The sequence below is a fragment of the Podarcis tiliguerta genome (assembly GCF_965153285.1).
Source record: "Podarcis tiliguerta genome assembly, chromosome: 10".
In the NCBI taxonomy this organism is placed as follows: domain Eukaryota; kingdom Metazoa; phylum Chordata; class Lepidosauria; order Squamata; family Lacertidae; genus Podarcis; species Podarcis tiliguerta.
In genome coordinates, this window is record NC_139543.1 from 15,134,547 (window position 1) to 15,161,020 (window position 26,474).

At 45.0% G+C, this 26,474-nt stretch overlaps 2 protein-coding genes across 3 annotated transcripts in view; one reads left to right on the forward strand and one right to left on the reverse strand.

The window, feature by feature from the left end:
- Positions 1–11,504: 11,504 nt before the first annotated feature.
- On the reverse strand, positions 11,505–14,270 carry LOC310658872 (tetraspanin-7-like). The gene has a single exon (XM_083401261.1). It carries the CDS (start codon positions 12,481–12,483, stop codon positions 11,746–11,748), a length of 738 nt encoding a protein of 245 aa, XP_083257387.1. The 5' UTR covers positions 12,484–14,270; the 3' UTR covers positions 11,505–11,745.
- A 7,058-nt stretch (positions 14,271–21,328) lies between these two features.
- TRABD (TraB domain containing) overlaps positions 21,329–26,474 on the forward strand; it is a 37,374-nt gene continuing 32,228 nt past the window's right edge. Inside the window, exon 1 of one of the 2 annotated variants that reach the window (XM_083400000.1) lies at positions 21,329–21,684. The gene's annotated coding sequence lies outside the window, so the exon portion shown is untranslated. The remainder of the gene's footprint in view (positions 21,685–26,474) is intronic. The other variant, XM_083400001.1, reaches the window with a different exon arrangement.

Below are 26,474 nucleotides of genomic sequence, written 5' to 3' on the forward strand. Positions count from 1 at the left end.
GAGTTTATAGCTGTGTCTGTTTATTTGTCTGAATATCCATTAGCAAGTGGGGAGAGATTCTAAAGCAGGGGTAGGCAACCTAAGGCCAGGGGGCCGGATCCAGCCCAATCGCCTTCTCTATCCGGCCCGCAGACGGTCCGGGAATCAGCGTGTTTTTTACATGAGTAGAATGTGTCATTTTATTTAAAATGCATCTCTGGGTTATTTGTGGGGCACAGGAATTCGTTCATATTTTTTTTCCAAAATATAGTCTGGCTCACCACATGGCTTGAGGGACGGTGGACCGGCCCATGGCTGAAAAAGTTTGCTGACCCCTGCTCTAAAGGGTCTTTAATCTTAGCAGGCAAAAGTATCACAAGAGACTGTGGCTGGGAATGTATACCGGATTTAAATTCGGGTGGGAAACCCAAGCATGACATTTTAAGTCCTGAGGTGTGCCTAACTGGCGCAACACTTCTCATCTTCAAGTCGAAGAACCATCTGCACTGAGCAGAGTGGATAAAATCAATGATTAAAAAATAAATAAATCCAAAAACTCAGATTTTTTTTATTTAAATCAGTTTTTTTAAAAAAAAAAATTAAATTGGATTTTTTAAATAAAATGCTTTCGGAGGAAAAATCTTTCTAAAGATAGTTTTCTATTTAAGTGACATTATAGTCCAAAGGCTATTCATCAGGAAATAAGGATTTGTTTTAAGTTTTTCATGTGTGCTGAAGTTTTTTTGTTTGTTTTTTAACCGTTTAACCACATCAGTTAACAAACATGCTATAATGTTATTGTTTTAGTTAAATAAATTGTTTAAACTGTTATTAAGGAAATGATTATTTTTCTCCTTCCAATAAAGTACAGCAGAAAAGTTGTCCAAATATAAAGAGTTAACTTATTAAACCTCACAATAATTTCATAATTATCTGTCTGTGTATTTCTAATATTATAACCAAATCAGTAATTTTTGATATAACTGTAAATACAACTCTGAAAATGTATTATTCCTAAAATGAAACCTTCATCTGGTTGTAATGATTAAGATTATACCAGCAAGAATGAGTCTTTCTGTAAAAAAATAAAAATGACTTAAATCAATTCTTACTAGCGATTTAAATCAAGTCTTACTGACTAGTGATTTAAATCGTGATTTAAATTGATTTGATTTAAATCAAATCCACCCTGGCACTAAGGGACCGTCACATGCTGAGGGGAAGCAAGAGTCAAAGAGGAATGATGTACACTAAGAACAGGAAGATGCTGAACTGCCCAAGAAAGATGTAAAGGTTTTTTTGTATGCCACAACTGCTGCACGAATTTTAATAGCTAAAAAATTGAAAACACAAGAATTACCAACTGTGGAAGAATGGCAGATGAAGATGATGGACTTTATAGAGCTGGCTGATCTCACTGGGAGAATCCGCGACCAGAAAGAAGAGGAATACCAAGAAGATTGGAAGAAATTTAAAGACTATTTGAATAAATATTGTAATATTAAAGAGTAGTAGTTACTTGAAAGTACTAAATAGGCCTAGGATTAAATTAGGATTTAAATAATTAAGGGAGACATAGAATGTTAAGAAAAGTTAAGAAATTTGATTATAGTAGGAATATTTTTTATTTTTTTTTAATAATGATATTGGAAACTGCTACATTTAGTTACAAGGAAATTCAGATGGAAGAGATTAGAGGAAGTCAAGCAATATGTTTAGAAGGTGGAAGTTTAACTAATTAATTAACGTTTATTGTCTATGTGTATGTGGTTATATTTTTGGTTATTATTTGCCATATTTGTTTTAATTCTTTTTTCTTTTTCTTTTCTTTCTGTTTCATTGGTTTTATAGTATGTGTTGTATTTGTACGAAACTTAATAAGTATTATTGAGGGGGGGGGAGAGAACAGGAAGATCCAGGACAAGTGGCAGGGAAGTTGGAACTCCCTGGGACTTGACACTGGGCCACTCCCATCTCAACGCTGCACTAAATGCCAACAGTGGCACTTGGGGCCGTCTGCAGTCAAAGCCACCCCTCATCCATATTCCTTCTCACAGAGAAGTGGCTGAGGAAAAAGGCAACATCTCTCCTCTTCTCAGTCCTCCTCACCCTATGGCTGCTCTCCCGCAGTTCTGCTAGGTGTGCGGTTGGAAAGAAAACAAGATTCAGTTCTGGCACGGATGAAATACAATAAAATCCTGTGTAGATGGTCTTTCTCCCCATTAACATAAAAACATATTTATAGTAATACCAGCTGCAAAGTGGCAGAGAGGCTCTGAGGCGTTAGGAACATTTTACCATATGCTTTGGATGAAAATGTTTTCAGAATGTAGTAAAATAATTGGCAAGCATTTGTGTTGCGTTCCTCCTATTTGCCTTCCTGCCTTTCTTTGCTGAAATGAAATGTTGTATAAGGAATTGTTCGTATTCACGACGATGGCAGCAGCCAGGGAAAAAATCATACAGAAAAACTGGGGGTTTCGTACTTAGCTGTCATCGTTTCCCTTCTTTAAAGGGAAATTCCCTTATTCCAAATAGGATTCCTCGCAAGAAAAGGGAAAAGTTGACAGCTGTGGTTTCGTATCGAACAGGGCCAGCCCAAGACATTTTGGCGCCTGAGGCGAACCACAAAATGGCGCCCACCCCGCCAGGGAAAAAGCGGGAAAATAAAGATCTACATCACAAAGAAGCGGGGAATAAAGATCTACATGTTGGGATACTGCCAGGGAGACAAAGTCCATCATAACTCCATGTCGTCTCCGGACGTCCATCGATCTCCCATAGACACGCAGTATCAGCAATTAGTGACACGAGCTCCAGAAATAGCTTGCCACATTCCAGAGCCGTGCACGCTCTATCAGCAGATAAAGCACACAGCGAAAGATGCACTCAGGAGAGCATTATTTACAAGTTTATTTCTGCGTTGATCAGAACAAAGAAAAACATGACTGCCTGCTTCAATGTCTCTGGCAGAGAGAGAGAGAAACGAAAGCAAAGACACAACATAAACATCCTGTGAAAACAGGAAATACGCAGACTCTGTGACTCAAAGCCTGCTCCCTTTTAAGGTGGAACGGAAATATCCTAACACTACATTGGGAATAAAGGGGGGGAATCAAATGGACCTTTCCTGTCAGTTGAAGTGGGAATCTCAGGTTGTCTTGGGAGGGAAACAGGCCTGGTCTCAACCCCAGGGGACCCCAGAGGGCAGCCCTTGCCACTGACTTCCTAGGGGTAGCACGAGGCCAGCAGGGCTTCTTATTCGCTAAGACACCACTGTAGAGGCGGCATTTGTGGGGGGCTGCTGAGGAGGCGGCAGATCTGGCCTCCAAGGGGTATGCCACAGTATACTTGCCGCAGTGGCAACAGCGGCAGATGGAAGAAGAAGAAGAGTTTGGATTTGATATCCCGCTTTATCACTACCCTAAGGTGTCTCAAAGCGGCTCACAATCCCCCTTTCCCTTCCTCCCCCACAACAAACACTCTGTGAGGTGAGTGGGGCTGAGAGACTTCAGAGAAGTGTGACTGGCCCAAGGTCACCCAGCAGCTGCATGTGGAGGAGCGGAGACGCGAACCTGGTTCACCAGATTACGAGTCCACCACTCCGAACCACTACACCACACTGGCTCTCACACTGGTACATTCTTTGGAGGCCAGATCTGTGCCTCTGTGGATCTTGCCACCCGAAGCGGTCACTTCACCTTGCCTCGTGAGTCCCTGGTATCCAACAAAAAGGTACAAGGTAAAGGACCCCTGGATGGTTAAGTCCAGTCAAAGGTGACTCTAGGGTTGCTGCACTCATCTCGCTTTCAGGCCGAGGGAGCCAGCGTTGGTCCACAGATACTTTTCCGGGTCAGAAAGTTTTCTACTTCTGACGCATGGAGGACCGTGACGAGTGCCAGAGCGCACGGAAACACTGTTTACCTTCCACTGCAGTGGTACCTATTTATCTACTTGTGCTGGCGTGCTTTCAAACTGCTAGGTTGGCAGGAGCTGGGACAGAGCAACGGGCACTCACCCCGTTGCGGTGATTCGAACCGCCAACCTTCCAATCAGCCCAAGCCCCAAAGTAGTCCCATTTGTGCAAGGCGTTCCTGTGTGCCTTCGTCTCCCAGAACTGCTCCAGACATTTGAGGTTCCTCTGGATGTATTATCCTATTTTCCTCTTTGTGGAAGCTCTTGGTGTTCACGGTAACTTTTGCCAAGCAATACAAAGTCAAGTAAACTGGACAGATGACATTTGTGATTTCAAAGCTTTATTGGCTCATATATCAGGAAGACTGTGGCGACAAACTTAGCATACAAAGCTTCAAAATGTGTAGATATTTACTAGTTATCAATAAGAAATATTGCAATAGATATCACCCAAGCAACAGTTATGTGTGTACTCCATAGTGAAACATGTGATTAGTGCACAGTTCTGTATAAAGTTGTGGATGAACGTACAAGGCTCACCAATGCAATGTCTGGGAAGAACAAAATATTTGTGGCTCATTTAGTCATTTATAAATAGGCAGTGGAAAGTGGCCCTTAGCATGCATTTTCCATGCACAAAGACATCTTCACATGTTCAATGTATTTCCTTGATGCAGCCATTTATTTATTTAAGAATGTGCATTTGATTATTTGCTGCGTTTGAAGACAAAATCTCCAAAGACAGAGAGATAGAAATGTCAATGCAGTTTTCCTTTGAAAAGTAGTCATTCCACAGTCCTATATACCATCACTTTGACTCATGCCTATGTTACATACATTTTAAATATAGATATATATATGTGTGATGTTGACAGTCAGAAGTTATATTTGAACTTTTGTTGCATAATCATATGTAATATAGATCCAAACCACAAAAAAATAACTCAGCTTCTTCAGGATAACTATGTATTTTACCATATAATCTATAGTTGGCAATGCTGGCCTGGAGTAAATGAGAGATGTACATAGTCCAACAATTTTTAGAGGGCACTGGTTTGAGGAAGTCTGTTCCTTCAGAGAACACTTGGGTTTTTAAAATGTTGCAGCCTGTCTTGAGTGCTCGGGATAAAACAGGACACGAAATAAATTAAAATTAAAATACTGTACATAGATCTGCTTCTGTGTTCCTGTTGTACTCTGGGCTGCATTTTCCTCACCCTCTTTATCATACTTTGTAAATTAAAAAGTAAAAACATTATTATCTCAGTCATTTAAATCGTTATGATTTAAAAATAGTAATATTCCTCATATTCAACAGAGGTGCACTTAAATACATTCGTACATTACGGTCATAATGGCATTGCACGTTGTATCAGAATTTACAAATTGTCAGCTAATAGCTAGTTACCCTAAAACTATGAACGCAAACTAGTGATGTTTAGTTAACTAATAACCCTCTGATTAATGAGCAGAAGTACAGGGTGGTTCTTTGCTCTCTGAATATTGCACCGTTTGGAAAATTACACTAGAGTCAGGCACAGAATATCAGCTTTTCCAAGAAAATATTTCCAATTGACCACATCCTACAATTTTATAATATTTTAAGAAAAACAGTACAGTGGTGCCTCGCAAGACGAAATTAATTCGTTCTGCGAGTTTTTTCGTTCTACGAGTTTTTTCGTCTTGCGAAGCACCAATGTGTATTGACGGTTTCCCATAGGAATGCATTGGCGGTTTTAAAAAAAAGGCGCAAGACGTTTCGTCTTGCGAAGCAAGCCCATAGGGAAACCCGTCTTGCGAAGCAACTCAGAAAACGAAAAACTCTTTCGTCTTGCGAGTTTTTCGTCTTCCGAGGCATTCATCTTGCGAGGTACCACTGTACCTCTAAGTAATGAAATATGCACCAATGAAAAGCCCCCTCCTCCTTTTCCCTAAATATCAAGGTCTTATTCAGATGTTATGTTTTCAGCCAGGATATTCACCCTGTGACTTTTTCTCTGCAGATTACATGTTCTGCGATGCTGAGGACTTTCTCATGATCATCTCTGGAATGATCCCATAATCAGCTATGGAAAAGGAAAGACCAATCTTTGCAAATGGCTCCCTCCTGCACACAGGTTTATCTTTTGAGATTCAGCTACGGAGAATTTGTATACTTGAAGTCTTTGAGATGGCAGCCAATGACGTCAAATTGGCTCCTAGAGAGCTTCCATGAGACAAATTACTATAATGGGTACTTCATCACAGGGAGCATGGAGGACAGCAAAAGTGTTTTTGGGCTCTGATGGGCTCAGAAGACATAATAGGGAACACTCTGAGAACTGAAAACTGACGGGAAGACAGATCTTTTTATTCTAGTACAGTAAGTGGACTTTTAAATCCTAAATTTGTCTATGGAAACTGTGATAATGTCTGCTCCTGTCTGGCGTACTAATAGATAAAATATTAGATGTCACACAAGAAAGAATAGGGACAAATTATTTGCAAAGTGCATACACATGTGAATCACATTTTGAAATAATGTACGGTATGTAAGAGCCATAGGAATTTGAAGAAGGAATAGTTGCTGCATTAGTGCTAATAATTCAATAATTTTTCAGGTTCAACTGGCGTATAGGGCTTGCTCAGGTTGTAATCCTGTGTGCACTTATCTGGAAATAAGTCCCATAAACTCTGGGCTTACTCCAGAGACAGCATGCATAAGACTGCATTGTCAGAAAAACATTTACGTTATAACCTGAGATATAATTTAGGTAGAAAATGGGCATTTTATGGAGAGAAAGCAATTGAAATGACTTCTTTGGTCTATTTCTAGAGTAATGTGATTCCCCTACAAGTTCCTTAGCAAAGCATTATTTGGGAATGATGACATATCTCACGTATCATATTATAGAGTTGTATCTGACTATGTCATACTCAGAGTAAACCCAATAAATAAAGTCAGCCATGACTAACTTTAAGACCATTGATGTCAGTGAGTCTATTGGGTGTGCCTTAGCCAGACACAACACATAATCATTTATGTGTAGGGATTTATCATTTTTTTTAAAAGGGCGTTTAATCATTCAGTCAGAACTGTCTCCGAAAATATTTCTTCTCCAGGGCAAGGTGAGGGTCCATTGCTATGAGTTTCATCGTACAGTTTCAAAGTGAAACTGGTGAAGCAGATACATCAATTTATTCAAATTTCCCGTAGATGCATCAGTTTATTGAAATGACAATTTATTTAATCGTCAGTTATCAAAACCGACAAATGGCATTATTCAAATTTCCCATAGATGCATCAATTTATTCAAAGAACAGCTTACTCAATTGTCAGTTATCAAAGCTGGCAATTGGCATTAGACAGTCTGAATTATTTTCCTGCTGCTTTTAAATTGCCCCAGGGAACTGAAATGCTACAGATCCCTATTCCTGATTGGCCTTAGCACATTTCATTCCAACAATGCACAAACTGCAGTATTCTGCGCACTACAATCCCGTACGTGCCTACTCAAAAAACCCTGGGACTTAGGCTGTATACATACCATACATTTGAAGTACATAGCTTTCCCCAAAGAATCCCGAGAACTGTAGTTTGCCCCTCGCTGAGCTCCAATTCCCAGCACCCTGAACAATCTGCACTTAAGCATGTTGCCTGAACCTTTATCAAATGCCATTGGCTTGTGTGGCTTGGCTCCTTTGCACAACTGGATATCTTTTTTCCCTTTCCTAAAGCTCTCCCTTCAAGCTCAAGTCGATTAACCTCTTGTCCAGGGGTCCCCAAACTAAGGCCCGTGGGCTGGATAAGGCCCGAGGGACTCGTTTATCCGGCCCGCGATGACCCCCACCACCCGCTGCCACCTCCCACTCTTACCGGCGCTGCACGGCTGCCCACTTCCAGGTCGGAGGAGCACCGGAAATAGCTTATGCACATGCACAAGTGTTATTTGCGCATGCACAAGCATTATTTCCGGTGCACATCCGGGTCGTAGGAGGCCCGTGCACATGCGCACAAACTATTTCTGGTGCTCCTCTGACCCAGAAGTGCGCCGGAAGTAGCGTGTGCGTACGCTTATGGGCATGCGCTCCTCCACCCTCCGGCCCGCCGTGTGATTGGCGCCAGTGGCATATCGTGGGGGGTGCAGGGGGGGGCTGGCCACAACATCTGGGGGGGGCGCGCTCGCACTCGCAGCTCTCTGGCCCTACCTGGCTCACTCACTCTCTCTCACTGCAGTGCTGGCTGTGCGAATCCGATCCGAGCCGCCGGGTCGCTGCCCACTGTGGAGGGGAGGGTGCCAGGCGTGTGGTGCGGTACGGAGAGAGAGCGAGGACTATCTGGGGGAGGGACAGTGCAGTGGGGGGGGGGGCGCAAATTACTTGCCTTGCCCCGGGTTAGGGGGCGCAAATTACTTGCCTTGCCCTGGGTGCTGACAACCCACGCTACGCCACTGATTGGTGCTGGAGACACCGGCCTGAGGCGCGGTAAGTTTGCTGACCCCTGCTCTTTTCAATCCAAGAGTAGTGGCTTGCTGAACAGGCAGAAAGGGTTTTGTTTTAGTTTACATGTGAAGAGTCTAAGACAGGGAAGTCTGTTTCAGGGGCCTAATTCGGGGGCGGCCCTGTTTATTCCCTGGGGTAAAATTCTTCAATCTTAAAAAAAGCTCAACAACTTCAATCCTAAAAAAAGGTTAACAACTTTGGTCAGCCCTCATGGCCCTTCACTTCATCAAATCTGGCCCTCTTTGAAAAAAGTTTGGACACCACTGGTCTAAGACTTGCCAGAGGGTTTTGACGCTTAAACCGTTTATCCAAGCATCCCATGGAAAACCTCTTCTCTGGTCCCCCAGGCTTATCAAATAGAAAGATGAGCATGCAGCTATTGACTCTCGTACACCATTTCAGCCAACCAAACTATAAATATGATAATAGCACCACTTCTTTCTTCCAGCCTGCAGATTTTATATGATAGCTCATCTGATGGAAAAGTGGCTGCGTAATAGTAGATTAAATGATAAGATGAACGGCGGGGGGGGGGGGGACATCCAAATCTCTCATGGTTAGAAATTCAGAAGTATCTTCTACGTAGCATTCCCATCTCCCAGCCAGACAACTTTAAAAATTCTTGTTTTATGGATTTGATTTACAAAAAGTCACTCTTCATCTTTTCCAGATTAAAATCAACAGCATTTTTCTCATTGGGCTGAAATAGAATCATAGAATCATCGAATCATAGAATCATAGAGTTGGAAGAGACCACAAGGGTCATCGAGTCCAACCCCCTGCCAAGCAGGAAACACCATCAGAGCACTCCTGACATATGGTTGTCAAGCCTCTGCTTAAAGACCTCCAAAGAAGGAGACTCCACCACACTCCTTGGCAGCAAATTCCACTGTCGAACAGCTCTTACTGTCAGGAAGTTCTTCCTAATGTTTAGGTGGAATCTTCTTTCTTGTAGTTTGGATCCATTGCTCCGTGTCCGCTTCTCTGGAGCAGCAGAAAACAACCTTTCTCCCTCCTCTATGTGACATCCTTTTATATATTTGAACATGGCTATCATATCACCCCTTAACCTCCTCTTCTCCAGGCTAAACATGCCCAGCTCCCTTAGCCGATCCTCATAAGGCATTGTTTCCAGGCCTTTGACCATTTTGGTTGCCCTCCTCTGTACACGTTCTAGTTTGTCAGTGTCCTTCTTGAACTGTGGTGCCCAGAACTGGACACAGTACTCCAGGTGAGGTCTGACCAGAGCAGAATACAGTGGCACTATAACTTCCCTTGATCTAGATGCTATACTCCTATTGATGCAGCCCAGAATTGCATTGGCTTTTTTAGCTGCCGCGTCACACTGTTGGCTCATGTTAAGTTTGTGGTCAACCAAGACTCCTAGATCCTTTTCACGTGTACTGCTCTCAAGCCAGGTGTCACCCATCTTGTATTTGTGCCTCTCATTTTTTTTGCCCAAGTGAAATACAATTCAACTCAAAACAATGTTTTGTTGCAAGTGGATGATTACCATTGGATGATTATCAAGCACACCTATGGAAAAAATTTGTTTTTTAAAAATCGGTATATCTGCAACTGTGTGTCATTCTGATGATGACTCTATGGTTTTCACTAGAACAACACAAAGATGCAGAACACTACAGGTGTGTGTGGAGTGGACATCATATACAAAAACAACACAACACACAGCGGCTCCAAAGGTTTAGAATGGTTTGCATTCAAGGCAAGTTTTCCTGGCTGCAGTTTGGAGAGGAACACAGCCCATTGGCCACCGGGATTGTCATGTATTTTGCCAGGAATTAACTTTTCTATCATATTAGGAGTACACAAAGGGCCCTTTGAGATGATATTTTCACCCTCTGAAAATTGAACTGGACTATTATTTTTCTAAGATAAGCCCCTTTCAGAAAACATCAACACCATTTTACATTGCAAAGAAATGCATCTCACCTCATCCGGTCTTGCATGATTAAATAACAGAGAGCTCAAAGTTCTGCCCTTTCCGCCTCTTCGTTCTCAAGAGTTTTCTTCCTTTCTGACCTTCAATTTTCCTTTGCCCTCCCAAAGGAAAGCAACAAAGGCCGTTCTCCTGCTTTCTTCCCATCAGTAACTGTTCAGATCTCTGTCTTCCCCTCAATGTTTGATCCATTCCCTCCCATTTTCCTTCCATGACTCAAAACACGGTGAAACTTTATGGCAAATGTCTTGGGACAAGGAAAATTTATGAGTTTGCTTTTCTTCCCACCATTGTATATAAAGAAGCACCAAAGCTGAGAGCAGGTTTGTAGGTGGAGGGGATGATTCACACACACACACACACACACACACACACACACCGCTGCTGTCAGTAAAGTGAGCAAAATAAAGTTGGGCAGAATGAAAGCAGTTGCTGCCATTCGTGTCTTCTGAAGGCATTGAAGGGGTTCAGTGTGGGTGGATGGAAAAATATTTCAGGAACAAAATTAGGAATTGGTCCACCTTGCAGAAAAAGAGAGAGATAAAAAGGGGGAGATTTAGCCAGGTTCCCTGGCACAGTGTCACTGATGGTAGGTAAAAGGAGAATTAGGAGGGGGTTACAGGGGGAACCAATTGCAAAGATAATGAGGTGCCATGCCAGAAAGATGGTTAATTTGTTTATGTATGCAACCACAGCAGCTAGGATCCTTTATGCTCAGAAATGGGAAAACAAAGAAGTTCCCACTAAAGAAGAATGGATAAGCAAAGTTAGGGACCACGTCGATCCAGCAAAGCTAACAGCTAAAATGAGAGAATTTAATGATGCTTGTCTTTTTTGAAGAATGGAAGCCCTTTTCGGATTATTTGAAGAAATGTGAAAATATGAAGAATCCGTGAGCAGGATTAAGATGATGAGCAACAGAAAGAATTAGAGACTCTTGTGTTATGATTATAAAAAGGGGGGGGGGAGAGGATGCAGCAAAGCAGGGGGGACAAGGAAAACATCATGGACAATGGGATGGGAAGTCAATAATATAGAAGTTGGGGTTTTTTAATGTACAGTCATACCTCATGTTACGTTTGCTTCATGATACGTTTTTTTCAGGTTGCATCCTGCGGCGACCCGGAAGTACTGGAAAGGGTTACTTCCGGGTTTTACCGCTCGCGCATGCGCAGAAGTGCTAAATCGGGCTGCGCACCTGCGCAGATGTGGCGCTTCGCAGCCAGAGGTACCACTGTATTGGAATTGTATGTGGGATTTCTGGAAATTTAATCAAATAAATTGGGGGGAGAAAGATCATTGAGGTGCCGTGGCAATGCATGCAGAGAGTGTGGTTGGAGGGTTTGTGGTGGGGCTACAGTACCTTCCACAGTCTCAGTGCTGCGTCCGAGTGAGCTTACGAGCCATATTCAGTGTGGGATGGTGCCTCCGGGTGGCTGAGTGTGGGGCGGGACCCGCGCAGCCAGCAGGCAAGCCAGGATGATGCCCACCACCTGCATGAGTGCCAGCCCAAGGGCCGCCGTGGCAATGTAGAACATGTTGCCACTGACGAAAATGTAGACCTTGCTGTAGCACCCGTCGCGGTAAATTCCCCGGGCGCCGAAGGGGAGAGGGCTGTGCAGGCACCTTTTGCGTGCCCTGCAGCAGCTGGCGGGCACAGAGCCGTTGGGTGGCTGTTGCTCCATAGACCACGGTGAGGAAAACCAGTCGCGGTAACTTTCCACCCCGCAGCAGTCCAAGGTGCGCTGGACGGAATCCAGAGCCTCGGCCTTCTCCTCGTCCTCTGCGTAGGAGTGTATGGCTTCGCGGAGGCCGTTCTGGAAACCTTCGGCGATATCCTTGCGGTAGAACAAGCTGGAGAGGCCCGCCGCTAAGCCGGCGACCAGCACCGCCAGCTGAAAGCTCCCGTAAGTGCGCAGAAGGCAGCGGTGTTCGGTGGCGGCGCTGAAGCAACCCAGGAAGCCCCACACGATGACAGCTGCGCCGGTCGCCAACAAAATGAAGGAGGTGTTTGGGTATTCGTTGGTGGATAGCAACAAGTAGGTGCCCAGGGAAATCTTGGCCCAAATGCCAAGGGTAATCATGGTGAGCCCCGCTGCCCAGAAGACAAAGCTGAAAGCCATGAGGAAAAGCTTGAGCACAGCCATGGTACCTTTCTGGCGACGGAAGGGGAAATCTCCTAGGGGCTTATAACCGGTATGGAGGAAGGAAGTGGCACTTGGTCCTGCTGACTGATGCTCCTTGAAGCTGACTGATGCTCTGTGATGCCACCTTTAGATGATATCTCCTTGAAGTTTTGGTTAATCTCCTCCACCTTGCAAGCTGGGCAACGGTGAACACCTTCACTTGGGACCCCAAGAATGAAATGCTGATGCACGCTTTTGCCAGACGATGGTACTGGGATGGTGTTGTTTTGGGGTTCGGCAGCTCCACAACCAGTACTGGGATGGTGTTCTTTGGGGTTCAGCAGCTTCACAACCAGTGGAGGTTGTTGCAGGGATCCTAGAGCAGCTCTCACAGAGAGGAATGTTCAGAAATCTCTGCCTCCTTCACCTGGTCAGAACTCAGGATACCCGTCTCTTTCTCCCTATTCCGCAGAATGCAAAGAAGATTGCACAGCACAAACCAGTTGGGCAGGCTCTCCAGTCAAATTGCTGTCCTGGTTGTAGTAAAAGCAGCTTTTGACACCCCAGAAGAGAGAAGGATTGCCTCCTGCCAGAACTGTCTCTCAATCACTCCAGACACTCCTGTCCTTGCCTCTCCAGTTGCACGCTCCGCCTTGGTATGTCAGCTGCTAATTTGTCCGTCATGGGCTCTGGTTCCCCAATTCACGCAAGCTTATGTAGCTCAGAGATTGCTTTTCATTCAGCTGCCACAGAGGAAAATCAGCCTCAGCAACGGGGAGCTCGTTTTCCTGCAAAGCGGGCAGGTAGCTCTTCAACTTTGATCCTTCCCCTCTCAAGAGATAACATATAAATGTTACATACCTCCTTTTTAGCCAAAGCTGAAGATCGCAAGATTTCCCGGAGTGGTGAAACACTCATGTTAACAGATTTCCCCATTCCTGAAAGGGGGAATGTTGCATCTTGCCATAGACTGTGCTGATAACTTTCAGACGTAGGTAAAGACTGCCAGAGTGAAATGTAAATAAAGAAGAAGGAAGAATATTGTACAGCTGTTTTGCTCCGTAATGTAAATTCCATGGAGCTACCGTATACTTACGGATACAGAACATCTGGTGACTCCTGTGCTGTATTATGGAGATGAATGAGAGTCTTGCAACCAGCCATTCCCAGAGTCTACACTATTTCACACACTGATCTAAGGGGGGGAATAGGTACGTCAGAAAATTCAGGTTACTGTACTGAGATAACAAGGATCCCTGATCTAAGCACCCACCTTTCTTTGCCGCTCTGCCACCATTCATGCATAGCAAGTAGTACGGCTTTCCAGAAGGGTGAAATAAATAGACTGTTTAGCTTTCCCTTTGATAGATTTATGGCGTGGTGAGTACAGGGCTGTATAACAGATCTATCACTTGCTCTTTTCTTGGGAGTTGCAAGCTATAAAATGAAAGGGTTTTGCAGCTGGCAGGGCAAGATTAGTCCTGGACACAAGATGTCGGCGTCCCAGATTGCATTCACCGAAACAGCAAATGTTTCCTGGTCACCATTTATGTATCAGCATATAGAGATGGGCACCGGGGAGTAATTTTAAGAACCTTCACAAAAAAAGGAATCTTTTATTTCATTCCACAGCTGTTATCCAATACCTGTTGAGTTTCCCTCCAGAAAATATACTCATGATTATACAGTTGCCCTGGAGCTCAAGGAAAAAACATGATTTGTTTTTATTTGTTTCTTCGGAGAGGCTGCAAAAAAAGGAAAAGGGGGAAAAAGCAGCATGCTAATTGGAACATAAGACCCAATAAAGAAAGACCGTATGAGACCACCACCTTGCTGAACCTCAGCAGGTCTGGTCAGTGCAGACCCTCTAAGTGTCCCTATTTTACAGGGACAGTCCCGGACTTACAGAAGCTGTCCCTGTTTCTGATTTGATCCTGGAAAGTCCTGCTTTTCCTTAGGACGGACCTATTTTCATCAGAGAAATATAGGAGGGTATGGAGTTATGCGGCCCCTGAGCCAAGGAGATTATTATTATTATTGAATAAAAGATAAAGGGACCCCTGACCATTAGGTCCAGTCGTGACCGACTCTGGGGTTGCGGCACTCATCTCGCTTTATTGGCCGAGGGAGCCGGCGTACAGCTTCCGTGTCATGTGGCCAGCATGACTAAGCCACTTCTGGCGAACCAGAGCAGCGCACGGAAATGCCGTTTACCTTCCCGCCGGAGCAGTACCTATTTACCCGTATTTTTCACTCTATAACACGCATCTGACCATAACACGCACATAGTTTTTAGAGGAGGAAAACAAGGGGGGGGGAAATCTGAATGAAACAGTGGATGTATCATTTTTGTGCTTTATGCTGTGGCCACAGACATGTGATTTGACAGTGCGTTTGGGGTAGCCCAGTGCAAAAATCCTGAGAATCCATGTGGATCTGTGCTTTGTAACCACGTTTTTGCACCATTGTGGCCCCAGGCAACAGTGGGTGCGTGATTTTTTTGGTGCAAGCTGTAGCCATGGACATGCTATGTGATCTGATGGTGAATTTGGGGTGACCCAATGCAAAGATCCTGAGGATCCATGTGGATCCATGCTTTGTAACCACGTTTTAAGTGGGGAGGGAAGGAAAAACACAGAAGGGACAAGGAGCAAGAGAGGGGTGTGCGGAGTAGCAGCTGGCTAACAATGCAGGAGAGGGGTTTAACGGGAGGGAGGAAAAGAAGGCAAAAGTTTCCCCCCACCCACCAAAGCCAGCCCCACCCCTCTCTCTCCCCCACCTGCATGTTTTCTGGCTGCCTGCGAGTCCCTAGAATGCTGAGCCGGGTGGGCTGGAGCCTGCGTGCAGTGTGACTAGGAAGGAATTAGAAGGAAGGACGCAATCCTTTCCTTTCCCCTCTGCTTGCCATGAGGGCAGGGGATTTCCCTGCTCTTTCTTGCGTTTGAGCAACACAGCAACCGAAAACAGAAGAGGGTGGGCAGTAAGACCCTGAGGCAGAATGCAGGAAAGCAGCAGCCTCCTCTCCTCCGTGACTCGCAATCTGATTTTTGCCTAATTTTTGCCCCTGCACTCGGGCCAGTCAGCTCCAGGGACCACACATTCGCTCAATAACACGCACAGACATTTCCCCTTACTTTTTAGGAGAAAAAATGTGAGTGTTATAGAGAGAAAAATACGGTATCTACTTGCACTTTGTGCTTTCAAACTGCTAGGCTGGCAGGAGCAGGGACCGAGCAACGGGAGCTCACCCCGTCGCAGGGATTTGAACTGCCGACCTTCTGATCAGCAAGCCCAAGGCTCTGTGGTTTAACCCAAAGCACCACCCGCGTCCTTTATTATTGAATAGGTTGTCCTTATTTTCATCGGAGAAATGTTGGAGGGTATGTCAGTGCCTTCAAGCACAGTCACCAGCAGACCACCTGCATGTTACCTTGGGTTCCATGCTGGACAAAAGGTGAAATATCCGTAAAATAATAGATCCATCTATTATAGTAAAGGTAAAGGGACCCCTGACCATTAGGACCAGTCGTGGCCGACTTTGGGGTTTGCGGCGCTCATCTATTATCCATTTATTATATCTGATCATAAATGTTACGTACTGAAGTCTTCATATGGCAACACTGCCATCATGGCATGGCTTTTCCCAGAAAGGAGAAGGCTCTTCCATCTTCATTTCAGTACAAAGTCCATGGGGCTAGCTCAGTGCTTTTTCCCTAATGTAGACTGCTCTGTGCTATTTGGCATCCCTATGTTCTGTCAGTGGGTGGCGCTGTGGGTAAAACCTCAGTGCCTAGGACTTGCCGATCGTATGGTCGGCGGTTCGAATCCCCGCGGCGGCGTGAGCTCCTGTCGTTCGGTCCCAGCTCCTGCCCACCTAGCAGTTCGAAAGCACCCCTAAGTGCAAGTAGATAAATAGGTACCGCTTACCTAGCGGGAAGGTAAACGGCATTTCCGTGTGCTGCACTGGTGCTGGCTCGCCAGAGCAGCTTCGTCACGCTGGCCATGTGACCCGGAAGTGTCTCCGGACAGCGCTGGCTCCCGGCCTCTTAAGAGAGATGAGCACGCAACCCCAGAGTCGGACACGACTGGCCCGTACGGGCAGGGGGACCCTTTACCTTTATGTTCTGTTTGCATTTTTCTGATAATAAAACAATCTCTGGTGCTCATGCAAACTACATCAGACCTTGTAATGCTACCTATGGAACACCACAGCTTGGAACCGGGGAGTACATTTTATTGGAGGGGGGGGTTTTAAAGCAACGATTACCTGTAAATCATTAAGCCACACACATTTCTTGCCTTCACTATAAATAGTACAAACTGCTGATCTCAAATACTGATTGCTGAGGTTTTTTCCAGGGAGCTTTGAAAAAAGTACAGGTATTTCTTTTTCTTTTTTTAGTACTACCAGTGGTGCGATGGGGGGGAATACAGATTATTGTACATTTAAAGACTGTTGGGGGAAAGGGCCACTGGATCTGATACTTGTTGGATTCCCCCTGGGAAATATTATAATATTCCAGTTAGCATGCAAATGGCACTCTATTATTACAGAAATGTGTGGTGCTGCAATCTGGGGTACCGTAGCTCTAGTAGAGATGAACTGGATCTAATCCAAAACAAATTCTCCTACTTGGGAGTCCTATGTAGTATACCAGACACATTACTTAGAATTGAAGTAGGTGTTGCTTTCTTCAAAACACACTTTAATAAATCCATGATTCCATACTGGGGAGGGCGGGAATCTGATGTCAGACAAACCATTATTTTTTTAGGCTTGCAGAATGGGGAAGGCTGGGCACAATGTTGTATTATCTACCTGCAGCGTACGTTGCTAAGGATGATATGGTTCTCTGGAGGCCTTGGTGAAGATAATAATGATATATGGAAGCATTTTAGGCTGCTAGCCCACAGGATTAAATGCATTCAGGTATGCTATGTCTGCGTAGCACTAAAAAGGAGATGTAAGCTCCCTCTAGTGACTCATTTAAGATAAACCATTTGCCTCTCAAAGCCAGCCCGCCCTTTCAGCGTGCCTGTCTATGAAATGGAAATAAGTAAATATAGTTTCTGTTTGGGTTTTGTGTCTCTCCTGTGAGGGGTTTTCCTGATACTGGATGCCAAATTTCAGGTTATTAAAGTTTTAAATGTAAAATCACAAGGACGTTAAAATGGTCTGCGTCACACCTGGAAAGGAGAAAACAGATGTGCTGTTTCATCTATGGAAAAGCTGAAATTAATCCACTAAACAATTAGAGACTCTTTAATTGCATTTTGGGCAGCTAGGCCTCTCCGTGTGGCTACTAGCAGAACCCTGGGGGAAATCTCTTCCCCCTTATTTATTTTTCAAAGTATTTATAACCCGGACTTTCATAAAAATATAACAAGGCAGAATACAGCATGCAAAGATTTGTATACTCCAAAAGCTCCCCAGTCTCCAACTGACTGTGATGCTATCCAGAAGATAGCATTAAAAAGAGTATGTCCTGCTTTAACGGCCAACTGGAATTTAAAAAAAACGGACAATTTTGGCCTTGCTGGACTACACAGAAGCCTTAAAAGCTCAGCCCAGAATTGTGATATTTCAAAAGTAAAAATACCAATCTCTTCAGAACTTCATGGGCTTTAATATGATATGGCAGTGTGGTGTAGTGGTTAAGAGCGATAGACTCATAATCTGGGGAACCGGGTTCGCGTCTCCGCTCCTCCATATGCAGCTGCTGGGTGACCTTGGGCCAGTCACACTTCTCTGAAGTCTCTCAGCCTCACTCACCTCACAGAGTGTTTGTTGTGGGGGAGGAAGGGAAAGGAGAATGTTAGCCGCTTTGAGACTCCTTAGGGTAATGATAAAGCGGGATATCAAATCCAAACTCTATGAAATATGAGGGACTTACCTTAAAATTTAAAGTTACAAATTTTTACATTTTAAAAAGCGATTTAAAAAGTCAATATGATTGAAAATCCCCCCCCCCAAAAAAAGTATTGATCAGTTCATATTTCTAAGAGCTTCCTGCAGAATTTCATCACATTCTTTTTTTAAAAAAAAGTATGTACATGTCTGCCTTATTGGGTGCTATTTAGGATAAATGGGTCTTCTTGGGAGTAAATCATGCCCTAGACAGCTTAGAGGACAGAGTTCTCCTGGATGAGTTAGGAGAGGCAGTACAGGTTCTGAACCAATGGATGTAGACCAATGAACTGAAGGCAAAACCAGATAAACGGAGGTTCTGTGGACAGTGAGTTTTCAAATCAGGAAATTGGTAGGACATCCTGTTCTCCATAGTGTTGCAATCTTGATAAGAGCAGGTTTGTTGTTCGGAGGTACTGCTGGTGTCAACATTGTCAGTGGAGGCTCAGTAGGATGTGAGTGGCACTGTAGTCTAAACCACTGAGTCTCTTGGGCTTGCCGATCGGAAGGTCAGTGGTTCGAATCCCCACAACGGAGTGAGCTCCTGTTGCTCTGTCCCAGCTCCTGCCAACCTAGCAGTTTGGAAGCATGCCAGTGCAAGTAGATAAATAGGTACCAGTGTGGTGGGAAGGTAATCGGTGTTTCAGTGCGCTCTGGTTTCCGTCACGGTGTTTCCGTTGCACCAGAAGTGGCTTAGTCCTGCTGGCCACATGACCCGGAAAGCTGTCTGGGGACAAACGCCAGCTCCTTCGGCCTGAAAGTGAGATGAGAGTCACACCCCATAGTTGACTTCACCATCCAGGGATCCTTTACCTTTTACCAACGTTGCCGATGAAGGCTCAGTGGTCAGTAGTTGTAGCTCATCAACTACAGCTGTTCCTGGATACTGCACCCACATTTTGGTAACTTGGACTATAGTAATGTACTCTACATGGGGCTACCCCTGAAAAGAGTTTGGAAATGACAACTGGTACAACAGCCAAGGTGTTAAGAAGAACTACAGGCTGATCTCCTGTAACATCAGTTTTGAAAGAATTGTACTAGTTGCCACTTGCCTTTCAAGTCCTATTCAAGGTGTTTCAGGTGACACAGAAAGCTCCAAATGATTTAGGGTCCAAATATTTGAAAGAATCTCCTTGTACTGTATCAACCTGAGCAAGTACAGTGGTGCCTCGCAAGATGAAAAGAATCCGTTCCGTGAGTCTCTTCGTCTAGCGGTTTTTTCGTCTTGCGAAGCAAGCCCATTAGCGGATTAGCGCTATTAGCGGTTTAGCGGCTATTAGCGGCTATTAAAGGTTTAAGGGATTAGCGGATTAGCTGCTAAAAGGCTATTAGCAGCTTAGTGCCTTAGAAAAAGGGGGTGAGGAACGAAAAAACAACCCCAGGAATCGCAAGACATTTTCGTCTTGCGAAGCAAGCCCATAGCAAATTCGTTTTGCGAAGCACCTCCAAAACGGAAAACCCTTTCGTCTAGCGGGTTTTCCGTCTTGCAAGGCATTCGTCTTGCGGGGCACCACTGTATTGAGATGAGCAAAGGACACCCTGCTTATAGTCTCAACACCAAGTGAGGTCCGGGGTGGAGTGTGAGAAGGGTCTTCTCTGTGGTGGCCCTACGCCTATGGAATGACTTCCCTCCTGAGGTTCATTGTGGACCAATGTTGCCATTCTGACAGGTAGCCTTAAAAACCATACCTATTTAAAGGCTGAAGCCTTAAATCACAAACACCCCTCGCCCTGCAACTTTCCCTCTCTTGCCATCTTGCTGCCTGCTGATTGAAAGCCTCAATCCAACCTGTGCTTACTCAGGAGCAAGCTCTGCTGGAATTACAGGACGCAAAGGATCAGACTGGAACAGGTTTGTGGGGCATTGGGAGAGCGTACAATTTTTGCAAATTTCTTCAGCGAGGGATGTTAAAAATATGTTTTTGGGTGTGAGGAATTCAAACCTGCTATTATTTTTAATGTTTAAAATTTAAAGTTTTTAAAGTTTTATTATGTTTTTGTATATTTTTGTATATGTTGGAAGCTGCCCAGAGGGGGCAATCCATTTAGATGGATGGGGTTACAAATAGTGGAATTATTCTTACTGCTATTAGTGACTGGACAACTTTTAGCTTTGTAAGTTTACGTTTGATCGAGAAGCACATAAACTGCTTTCGGAAAACCAATGGATTTTAATTTTACCTTCTGAAAATGTCAGAAAATGCTAAATAACAATAACAATAATAACTGCAAGTACTTGGCAATCATTTTTTAATGATTTCTATGCAGTCTTACACACATTTCACTTCCCAAGCAAAACTAAGTCCCATTAATTTAACCGAAGCACCTTTCAAGTGCCCAAGCCACGTGACAACTTTCCAGCACCCCTCGTTTTTGTTGCGATTCGGAAAGCTCTAGGGCAACTTTGCACAAACGGTTGTGGAAGCTCCCGGCTGAGTTTATAATCATCCTTACTCCTCTACTTATTTTTATTTATTTATTTATGTGAAATCATTTTTATTTGATTTCACAAATACAAATTTATTTATTCATTCATTTTTTGAAATCATTTTTATTTGATTTTACAGATACAAATTTATAATAATCCAAATGCATATCCGTACGTATAGAGGTCCCTCTGTATCTCGACACTCCTCCCCACCATCCCCTCCACGGGTCCTATTGTCAACCTTTACAACTGCGCATTATCCCATAATCTATATTTGGCATATTATCCATATAATCCATAATCGCAAGTGAGATTAAAATCCTGCCAATGTTTTCATCTGCTTACAGTGGCCATTCTTTCCCCATTCTTTTTAAAAAGTTTTTGCCCTCTTCGTTCCTGTACTTATTTGTTCGACAGGGGAAACAGAGGCACATCTATCTATCTATCTATCTATCTATCTATCTATCTAAAAAAGCACCCCGCCCCATTCACTCCAAGACAGGCAAGGCACGTGCGCTTCCCGCTGCGCACTTTGGGAGATGTAGTCGCCTCTCCTTCCCTCCGCCCTTGGCCTCCTCGGGGCCGGGGGCAGGAAGCGAGGCCGAACTACAGCTCCCAGAATGCACCGCGGAGGTGTCTCCACCCCCCCACTCCACTCCCTCCCTCTCCGCCTTCCTCCCCTCCCTCTATGAATGACTAATACCAACATGTTGTCAGGCTAATGTGGCCGCGAGTACCTGGAGGGCTCGCCTCCCTTTCGGGTCTCCTTGGAGCGAGTTGGGGTGCTCTCCAAGCGCCGACGCCAAGCTCGGGCTGGTAGCTTTCTCCCCCCCCACCACCACCGAAAGCACCCTGCACGGAGAGGGGGGGCTCGGCTTGCCAAGTAAGTCAGGGGGGCGAAGTGTGGGGTGAGGAGGGAGAGAGACCTTTGGCGTTTCCTACGCTGGGTGGGCGCGCGCAGGGAAGGAGACCCGGCTGCCTCGCCTCGCCTTGCGCGCCCAGGAGCGCGCGCCTCATTGTCGCTGTGCCACCGCGACACAAGTCCTGCTGCCAGGGGGGGTCAGGCGACAACAACAGCAGCGACAGCGACAACATTCCCCCTCTTTTTCTCCCCTTCCTTTCTTCAAAATGGCCAGGAATCAAGAGGGGAAGGGTAGAAGTTTGCAAGAGGAACTCCTACTTCTTGGGAGTTTCCTAGCAGATGGGATTTTGTGTTTGTGTGTGTTTGCATTTTTCATTTTGGGGTGGGTGCGTGGGAATAAGAGTTTGAAATGCTGTCCGTCTTTAAACTTTTTTTTCCTTTGCCCCACCCCACCCCCAGCTTAGCAAGTGTTGCCTCGTGAGGCTGTTTTGAAGGTGGCAGATTCGCCCCTAAGGTTTAAGTTTTCGCTGGCTTGGAAAGCGCGCAAACTTTCCTGGGTGGGCCTGCTTTTTGGTGCGAGCGAAGGCAGAAGCTGTAACAATGCTGCTTTGAAAAGTATGTGTCATACTTGTGGCGAGAGCAGAGAAAATGCGGCCTCATCTGATGGATATGTGTTTTCAACCACCACTTCCCTTCCTCCACCACCTCCGATTTTTTTAATTTTATTTTTAAATTATTTTTCCAGGGACTTAGGAGAGTGGTATGTCATGCCCCAGGAACTTAATTAACTGGGGACACAGCACTTCTGGACTTTTATTTTAGAACAATGTGCATAGTTTGATTAGATCGCAGGTCGTCCTGTACTAACTATTCTTCTAGCGAGCAAAGCATATTTCTCGGCCACGTGTGTTACTTGGTGATGACGCTGCCTTGCAAATGCAGTTGATTTTGAACAAAAACCGGAGAGATTGTTTCAGCCACTTGGATTGAAAACGTCAATTTCCCTTCGTGTTGTGTTGTGTTACAGAGAACATCTGGCCACATACAGGCAGTGTGGACAGCTTGTCTCGGAAATAAATTTATACTGGAATTGTGGAATAGCCCCGCCATTGTTATGATACAGCCTTGATTCATCTAAAACTACCTGGTTTATTGGAGGAATAGAATGGGGGAAATTGTGTGCGATCTCTTGGTGGGTTTTTTTGTAAGAGCAAACATTGAGGCATTTGTGAAATACGATAGTAGTACAGTGGTACCTTGGTTTACAAACTTAATCCGTTCCGGAAGTCCAGTGGCGTAGCGTGGGTTGTCAGCTCCCAGGGCAAGGCAAGTAATTTGCGCCCCCTAACCCGTGGATTTGCGCCCCCTAACCCTAACCCCCAGATGTTGCGCCCGGTGCGGCCAGCCCCCCCTGCACCCCCCACGCTACGCCACTGCGGAAATCCGTTCTTAAACCAAAGTGTTCTTAAACCAAGGTGTGCTTTCCCATAGCAGCGGGGGGGATTTAATTTACACTCAACAGGAAATGAAACATGTTCTGCTTCCAAGACAAAGTTCACAAACCAAAACACCTACTTCCGAGTTTGCAGCATTCTTAATCCAAGTTGTTCATAAATTAAGCTGTTCTTAAACCAAGCTACCACTGTATTATCTTAGCAGTAATGTAACTCAGAATTGTTGCAGAAACTTAAGCAAAACTCAAAATGGCTCACTGGATCAGTCTTCCTGACATGTTTTGGACCCCAACATCTGGGGGTCCAAACACCTGGGGCACCAGGTTGGGGAAGCCTATGTTGGATTGAAGGCTATTCCATGTATTCTTAAATTTTGACTTAGTTGTACTGTGTTATTCCTAAAAGCTTGCTTATACCTTGCAATCAGCAAAAGTTGTTACCATATGGTTAGGTGCAGAGTTTGGCTAACACGTCACTGCTTGAAGGGGTAGTCCCTGCTACATTGAAAGAGGCAGTTCTAAAGAAACCAGCTCTGGACCCTTTGAATCGGGACAACTATTGGCCAGTTATCAATACCCCGTTTGGGGAAGGCAGGGGAGAGGACCATGGTGGGGCAGCTACAGGCGTTCTTGGAGGACACAGATTATTTAGATCCATTCCAGGGTTCAGGCCTGTCCATGGAACTGAGTCACCCTTGGTCACCCTGATGGATGAGAGCAGGACAGAAGGAGTGCAACCTTGCTCCTGCTTCTTGACCTCTCGGCGGCGTTTGGGTACCATTGACCATGGCATCCTCTTGGACCAGCTGTGGGGAACTGAGGGCATTGTATTATAGTGGTTCCAATCCTACCTTCAGGACCGAGTCCAGAGAGTAGTGCTTTATCTTCAGTACTATTTAATATCTACATGAAACCGTCATTAGGAGTTTGAGGGCGAGGTGCTGTCAGTATACTGATGACACTCAGCTTGATTTCTCCATAACATCTGAATCGGGAGAGGCTGTACAATCGCTGGGCCATTGCCTGGACGCAGGGGGGAAATGGAGGAGAAAAACAAGCTGAGCTTCAGTCCTGGCAAGAAGGAGGCACTGTGGGTGAGTATCTCTCACTGGAGGCTCAGGTACCCTCAGTGGCTAGAAGTGCCTTTGACCAACTGTGACTGGTTCAACAGTAGCACAGGCATTGGTTGCTTCAAGACTGGATTACTGCAATGCACTCTGCATGGGGCATCCCTTGCGCTTGATGCGGAAGCTGCAGTTATTGCAGAATGCTGCAGCACAATTGCTGATAGGAGGGAGTCAGCATATAACACATGTGGTCAGAGTTTGCACTGGTTGCGAATTTGTTCCTGGGCCAAGTTCAAGGTGTTACTGTCAGTATATAAGGCCTTAGCAATTTGGGACCAGTTTACCTACAAGATTGATTTACCCTACGCATGCCAGTCTCTTAAGATTTGCAGAAATTGCGCTACTGCAGGTGCCACATAATACCCATCCCACATTTGTAAGAACTTGATTGTTTAGTGTGGACTACAACTGACTGGGGCTGATGGGAGTTGTAGTCCAAAACATTTGGAGAGTGCCAAAGGCTTGGCAAAGGCTTCAGGGTGCTTTCAGGTGACCATGCCAACTGTAGTGAAACTGACCTAGATGTCAGCCTTGGTGTGCTGAATAGTCTAGAATAGGGTTTCACAAACTTGGGTCTCCAGCTGTTTTTAGACTACAACTCCCATCATCCCTAGCTAGTGGTCAGGGATGATGGGAACTGTAGTCCAAATTGGGGGAACCCTTTTCTAGAAGCCGCTCTTTATCGCCTCACCCAAAGGCAAGGTGCAGGTCAGCCCAGTTTAGGAGACGGTTGAGCTTGCAAAAATTCAGCCTCCCAACATATGTAGCTTCTGAATAGTCAGTTGGGTTAGTCTGCCAGCTGAGACCTGGCAAGCTGTTGTGTTGAAACACGCCCAGCTGTTTCACCCCCCGGAGAATACTCAATGCCTCAAGTTCCAAGGAGCCAACATAAAGTTATTGGGTGAAAGGCATCTAAAGCGAATGCTTAAAATTCTTAAGGGTTGTGAAAAGTGTAAATTCTATTTTGTTCATTTTCCTAACCTTCCAGGAAGTGGTATTAGGCTCTGTGTGACATGCAGGCTACATGGAGGTCACTCATTATATACTGCAGTGAATTATCCGGGCCTTTTAACTAACATGTTGCATATGAGCAGCTACAGTACATGTAGAGTGGTACCTCTGGATGTGAATGGAATCTGTTCCGGAGCCCCGTTCGCATCCTGAGTAGAACGTAACATGTGACTGCACGGGTCGCGTTTCGCCGCTTCCGCGCATGCGCGAGCGGCGAAACCTGGAAGTAATGCGCGCCATTACTTCCGGGTCGCGCGGAGGGCAACCTGAAAATGCTTAACCTGAAGCTACTTCAACCCGAGGTATGACTGTACTCTATAATACTCAAGGCAGATGCATGAGGAAACACACCTTTATCTGCTGCTAGCACACACTGTACTCCAATGTCCTCAAGATGAGATAAATGCCAATATTCTCCTTGCACCATCATGCAGAACGCCAGACGTTTATCTGATGTGTGCGCTACAAATTAGCAGAGCAATTCAAAGCCTGGCAGGGCATGAAGGATCCCTAGCCCCATTGCTTGTTCCTTCAACTGCCATAGTGCTCAGGCCTTACGCCATTAAATAATGACAGTACACCATGTTCCATTTCAGGGCTTCCAAGTTCCTGCCAGCAATATTTCCACTCACCTGCAGTTTTGGTGGGTAGAACAGGGGAGCTTTGCACCAGCAGAGTGGTGGTACCATCAGACAGCTGTGGTGGAACTGTTCTGGACTGGGCCTTCAAATCCTCCCCCCCTGCGTGGTGGATCAGTGGCATGTATTTTATCCTTAAGTAGCTTTTGCTTCTCCTCCCCTTAAATATGACCTTGGTCTAGTTCAGCAGGTTTCACAAGGACTGGAAAGCACATGAAATGATAATCTTGAGCTGGGAAGGCAAGCTGGTTTGATGGGACACGAACTCGTCAGGATGATCGTTCCACTGTCTTAATTATGTCTTGGCTTGCATTAGTGAACGTCAAGTATTTTGAAGAACTTCCATTGGTTCAAAACCAGTGTGACTGGTCTGATGATGAAATCTCATTTCTTGCTCTGGTTGATTTAATGCTTGAGGAAAAAAATTATTTAGGAACCAAATATTCATTCTCAACAAAGTTGGAAAAGTACTTTTACTATTATCTATCCAATAGGTTCTGTATTAAGATAAAAGAAGAGGAGACACTGGTATTTCTCAGAAAACAACAAGACAAATGTGTAATCAGTTGCCCTACCCTGGTA